This window comes from Ovis canadensis, chromosome 12 (genome assembly GCF_042477335.2).
Source record: "Ovis canadensis isolate MfBH-ARS-UI-01 breed Bighorn chromosome 12, ARS-UI_OviCan_v2, whole genome shotgun sequence".
Taxonomy (NCBI): domain Eukaryota; kingdom Metazoa; phylum Chordata; class Mammalia; order Artiodactyla; family Bovidae; genus Ovis; species Ovis canadensis.
In genome coordinates, this window is record NC_091256.1 from 78,429,493 (window position 1) to 78,435,676 (window position 6,184).

The 6,184-nt window shown below is 42.5% G+C and overlaps 1 protein-coding gene across 1 annotated transcript; it reads left to right on the forward strand.

The window, feature by feature from the left end:
* Positions 1-538: 538 nt before the first annotated feature.
* Positions 539-3,102, forward strand: LOC138416156 (non-POU domain-containing octamer-binding protein). Its single transcript, XM_069544945.1, has one exon. It carries the CDS (start codon positions 609-611, stop codon positions 2,019-2,021), a length of 1,413 nt encoding a protein of 470 aa, XP_069401046.1. The 5' UTR covers positions 539-608; the 3' UTR covers positions 2,022-3,102.
* Positions 3,103-6,184: the final 3,082 nt, after the last annotated feature.

Consider the following 6,184-nt stretch of genomic DNA (forward strand, 5'->3'; position numbering starts at 1 on the left):
TTTATGCATAATATGAGAAATAATAAATATGAAAAATTAAAATTCCATAAGATACCATTTCTCACTTAACAGATAAGGAAAATTTTTAAAGCTCGGCAACATATTTTGTTAGCAAGATGTGAGTAACTGGTTCTTTCATACGTTGTGCTGTGCTTAGTCGCTCAGTCATGTCTGGCTCTTTGCAACACTGTAGCCCGGTAGGCTCCTTTGTCCATGGGGATTCTCTAGGCAAGAATATTGGAATGGGTTGCTACACCTTTCTCCAGGGGATCTTCCCAACCCTGAGATCAAACCTAGGTCTCCTGCACTGCTGGTGGATTCTCTACCATCTTAGCCACCCGGGAAGCCCTGAAATGTAAACTGGTACAAGTATTGGAAACAAAATAAGTGTTCATCTATAGGAGATTGTTTAAATAAAAAGTAGTACATGAAGTATTTTGGAAGTTGAAAAGAGAAAGATCTTTAAGGTTTATATGGAGTGATTTTCAGGATATATTACTTAGTGAGAGAAGCAGGATAAAAATTGTAAGCAGCTTTTCTCGGGACGGTAAAGGCCGTGTAGCGTCGCCGTTACTCTGAGCAGAAAACAGTCGGTGAGGGGTACAAAGATGCAGAGCAATAAAACTTTTAACTTGGAGAAACAAAACCACACTCCAAGGAAGCATCATCAACATCACCATCAGCAGCACCACCAGCAGCAACAGCAGCAGCCACCACCTCCACCAATGCCTGCAAATGGGCAGCAAGCCAGCAGCCAGAATGAAGGCTTGACTATTGACCTGAAGAATTTTAGGAAACCAGGAGAGAAGACCTTCACCCAGCGTAGTCGGCTGTTTGTGGGCAATCTTCCTCCTGACATCACTGAGGAGGAGATGAGGAAACTGTTTGAGAAATATGGGAAGGCAGGCGAAGTCTTCATTCATAAGGACAAGGGCTTTGGCTTTATCCGCTTGGAAACACGAACCCTAGCGGAGATTGCCAAAGTAGAACTGGACAACATGCCACTCCGTGGAAAGCAGCTGCGTGTGCGCTTTGCCTGCCATAGTGCATCCCTTACAGTCCGAAACCTTCCTCAGTATGTGTCCAATGAACTGCTGGAGGAGGCCTTTTCTGTGTTCGGCCAGGTGGAGAGGGCTGTAGTCATTGTGGATGATCGAGGCAGGCCCTCAGGAAAAGGCATTGTTGAATTCTCAGGGAAGCCAGCTGCTCGAAAAGCTCTGGACAGATGCAGTGAAGGCTCCTTCCTGCTAACCACATTTCCTCGACCTGTGACTGTGGAGCCCATGGACCAGTTAGATGATGAAGAGGGACTCCCAGAGAAGCTGGTTATAAAGAATCAGCAATTTCACAAAGAGCGAGAACAGCCACCCAGATTTGCACAGCCTGGCTCCTTTGAGTATGAGTATGCCATGCGCTGGAAGGCACTTATTGAGATGGAAAAGCAGCAGCAGGACCAAGTGGACCGAAACATCAAGGAAGCTCGTGAGAAGCTGGAGATGGAAATGGAGGCTGCTCGCCATGAGCACCAGGTCATGCTGATGAGGCAGGATTTGATGAGGCGCCAAGAAGAACTTCGGAGGATGGAAGAGCTGCACAATCAAGAAGTGCAAAAACGAAAGCAGCTGGAGCTCAGGCAGGAGGAGGAGCGCAGGCGCCGAGAGGAAGAGATGCGGCGGCAACAAGAAGAAATGATGCGACGACAGCAGGAAGGATTCAAGGGAACCTTCCCTGATGCGAGAGAGCAGGAGATACGGATGGGTCAGATGGCTATGGGAGGTGCTATGGGCATAAACAACAGAGGCGCCATGCCCCCTGCTCCTGTGCCAGCTGGTACCCCAGCTCCTCCAGGACCAGCCACTATGATGCCAGATGGAACCTTGGGATTGACCCCACCAACAACTGAAAGGTTTGGCCAAGCTGCTACAATGGAAGGAATTGGAGCAATTGGTGGAACCCCTCCTGCATTCAACCATGCAGCTCCTGGAGCTGAATTTGCTCCAAACAAACGTCGCCGATACTAATAAAATTGCAGTGTCTAGTTTCCCAAAACCCTTAAAAGAAGGACCCTTTTTGGACTTAGCCGAATTCTACTCTGGAAAAGTGTTAGGGATTCCTCCCAATAGTTTAGGTCTTCCCTGCCTGTAGTACTCTAGGGAGTATGTTGGAGGCAGAGGGTAAGGGAGGGGTGATATTTAACAAATCAGTTCTATGTGGTATATCCTTTCACCAATCAATTCTGTGTGGTGCATTCCTAAAATCTCATGTGATTGTTGAGAGCCTGCGAGGGCCAGGGAGCCATGGCAAAATGGATCCAATTAGAGCCCCCATTAATCTTAATCATTCCAGTTTTTGTCCACCCTGTTCTATTTGCTTTCTTGAGCCCCCCCCCCCACCCCAGTCAGTAAAGAATCTGCCTGCAATGATGGAGACCTGATTTCGATTCCTGGGTCAGGAAGATCCCCTGGAGAAGGAAATGGCAACCCACTCCAGTATTCTTGCCTGGAGAATCCTGTAGACAGAGGAGCCTGGCAGGCTACAGTCCATGGGGTCACAAGAGTTGGACACGACTTAGTGCACTGTCTTACCCCAGAGATCCTGCCACATATACCACAAAAACGAAACATCCCCCAATGACCTTGGCCCCACTGTTCCAATCACTCCCAGGTGGGAATTCAGGCACATGTCCACAGAGGTCACAGACAACATACATACGGTTCTGTTATGTCCCATATATTACCCTTTCATGTCCCAAGGAAGACATTTTCTCTTAGAGATTTTCATTTAATGTATCTTTAAAAAATCTTGTGTTAAACTTGCCTCCATCTTTTTCTTGGGTAAGGACAACCCAGAAATGGCCCTTTTGTGTCTGTGATGTTGCCATTCACAGCTTTGATAGGCCTAGTACAATCTTGAGAACAGGGTTGCTGTATGCTGAATGTCAGACGGTAGCTCTTAGCTTTGCCTATCTTAGGTAGTTATGCTGTGCATTTTTTATTGGTGTACCATGTTTGATTTGTCCCTAATACCTTTGAAGTTTTTCTGAGAAATGAAATAATGCAACATGAACTTATTAAAATACATTTTAAGCCTTTTAAAAAAAAATTGTAAGCAGTCCGTAATATGCGATCTTTTGTACAGGAAAGGAGATACAGGAAAATAGATGTGCATCTATTTATTTTTCCAAAATATTGGAAAAATTTTTTTCCTTCTATACAAGAAGGAAAAGCCAAGAAGCAAATAAGGTTGGATATCTACCGGACTGATCAGGAATGAAGGACTGGGGATGAGAGAGTGACTCCTCTCCAAGTATAAATTTTCATGCCGTTTTGACTCTCATAATCACACTAATATCTTACATACTCAAATGGAAGCCACAAAGAAAAGTAAAACCAATAAGAATGAGGGGAATCTAAAATGGAATACAAATAGAAAAAAAAGTGAAACTAAGTTGTTTCAGATGAAAAATTGAACCACATTGAAGGTGAGGGACAATGAGGCCAAGTAACTTTTTGATACAGCATTTTGAAAACTTAACCTTAGAATAAATGCCAAAAGAACTGTACACAGATGTTGAACTCTTATTCAGTAGGATTGTTATTTTGCAGTGTTGTTGGTTATCAGTTTGTTACTGTGTTATGCTAACAGAATAATAGAAGTCTGGCTTCTCACAACTGTTGACAGTAGTGTAGTCTGTAGTGGGGGAAGTGATTTTGGATTGGGATTTGAGGTATCAGTGTGAACCCATGGTTTGTTCTATATCTATTAAATTATCTATCATCTATCTGTAATCTATCTGTCTATCATCTTTCTACCTACCTAGCAGTGTGCTTGTATAGATACAAACACACATATATACATTTTCTAGCTCTGTTCTATTAAATTATCTATCTATCATCTATCTATAATCTGTCTATCTCTCTTTCATCTTCTACCTACCTAGTAGTGTGCATGTGTATATTCAAGTACACATATATATGTGTTCTAGCTCTGTGTACTGAGGGCATAGAATCAACACTCCTGTATCCATGAGGACTACACAAATCCAGATTTCTAAATAACATTGTGACTAAAAGGAACCAGGGCTCCTTGGGAAAGAAATAAAAGCTGGATCAGAGAAACCCACAGACTGAGCCTGGAATATCATCTTATGCCGATAATTAATGAAGGTTCAAAACTCAGGGAAAAAATGTACAACTTGAGAGTTGCAAGTTAAGTTTTATTTGGGACAAAATGAGAACTGCAGCCCAGGAGATAGCACCTCAGATAGCTCTGAGAAACTGCTCCAAAGTGGCAGGTGGGAAGGTCAGTATATATGTGATTTTGGTGAAGGCAGAATACGTGCAATCAAGCACATGGTTTTCCAGAAGGTTTCTGCTCTTCTGGTGAAGCTTTCTACTAGTCATGAGGAGCTGCTGTCACCATGAAGGATTTTAGTGCTTTTCTAGATAGTAGTACATACAAGAATTGGGCTCATTAAAATTGGCTCTTGAAAATATCTGAAAATCTATCCTGTCAGTTTTCCCCTGAGCACAGAGTGCCTAGTTTCTGCTCTCCACCCTGAACTCCTTTCAGGGGGTTTTAAAGGTCAGCAGCTGCAATAGCACATGATTTAATCCTTGAAGAGATAGATAGCAAGTGGCCATGGCAGGTGCCAATTTCTAGTTGACAGAATTTGACTTCAGGAGATGCTAGAAGTCAGAAATAATTTTTAAAGAGTTTCAAATAAAATGACTTTTATTTGGAAAAATCAGAACAAATTTGGATTAGAGGTGTTTAAAATAATAATTTTATCTTCTGTGAACCTAAATAATGATAGTTCTTTGAACTGGTACCTCAACAAATAGCCAACTTACAAGGCTGCTGCTGCTGCTGCTGCTAAGTCGCTTCAGTCATGTACGACTCTGTGCAACCCCATAGATGGCAGCCCATCAGGCTCCTCTGTCCATGAGATTCTCTAGGCAAGAATACTGGAGTGGGTAGCCATTTCCTTCTCTACAGGCTAGAGTTTACATATCCTAGGAAGGAAAACAATGCAATTCCTTTTTAGAAGTCACTGAGGACAGCCTAGTGCTCAGGGGTGTAGACTGTAGCAAGGCTGCCTGGGTTCACCACTTGTGTGAAGTGAAGTGAAGTTGCTCAGTCGTGTCCGACTCTTTGTGACCCCGTGGACTGTAGCCTACCAGTCTCCTCCCTCCATGGGATTCTCCAGGCAAGAGTACTGGAGTGGGTTGCCATTTCCTTCTCCAGGGGATCTTCCCAACCCAGGGATTGAACCCTGGTCTCCTGCATTCCAGGCAGATGCTTTAACCTCTGAGCCACCAGGGAAGCCCTTAGTCAAATGGCCATAGTTGTGTTAATCCACTTACCTGAGTAAATCCATGTAAACACATTTACATTTGCTAAGTGGGCAATACACCTAAGGCATTGCTATTTCCTCTTAGATTTATGCATTGTGTTATTTAAGGGAACTACCTTTTCTGTGAAGGTGTAGATCCTTTTCCACCATGAGCATCTCTTATTACCCTCTGAGTTGTAGTTGTAGTTGCCAGTTTAGCACCTGTAGTTGCCATTTAAGCACAGGTGCTTAGAATTTTGTGACTTCTAATTGAAGAAATGGTCTTAAAGATTGAAATATAAATGGTTCATGATTCTTAGGAATTCTTTTCTCATATTTTGTTTACATTTGATTTCATTCATATAGTTTTATTTAAAAATATATTTACCTTTATGCCTGTTGTAGAGTAGTTATTGTTTTAATTTTACTGAGTGTTTTGGCTTCATTTCTTCTCTCAACAAGTTAAATACTTCACTCCACTTTCTTCTTGTTTACATGGTCTTTGAGAAGTTGGATGTAAATCTTACCCTTGCTCCTCTATATGTAGATTTTCCCCCCTCTGGCTTCTTTCAGAATTTTTTCTTTAGCTTTGATTTTCTACAGTTTCTATACAATATGACCTGGGGTAGCTTTGGGGGGCACTTGTTCTGCATTTGTCCCAGTGTTTGGGGATAATCTGTTTTGTGTTTTTTTGCTTTCTCTCCTACTCTTTTTTCTCTTTGCTTTTCAGTTTTGAAAGTTTCTTTTGACACAGTCTCAATATCCTGAGGATGTTGAATATCTTCAGATTCTTTCCTCAGCCATGTCCAGTCTACTAATGAGACCATCAAAGGCATTGTTCGTTTCTGT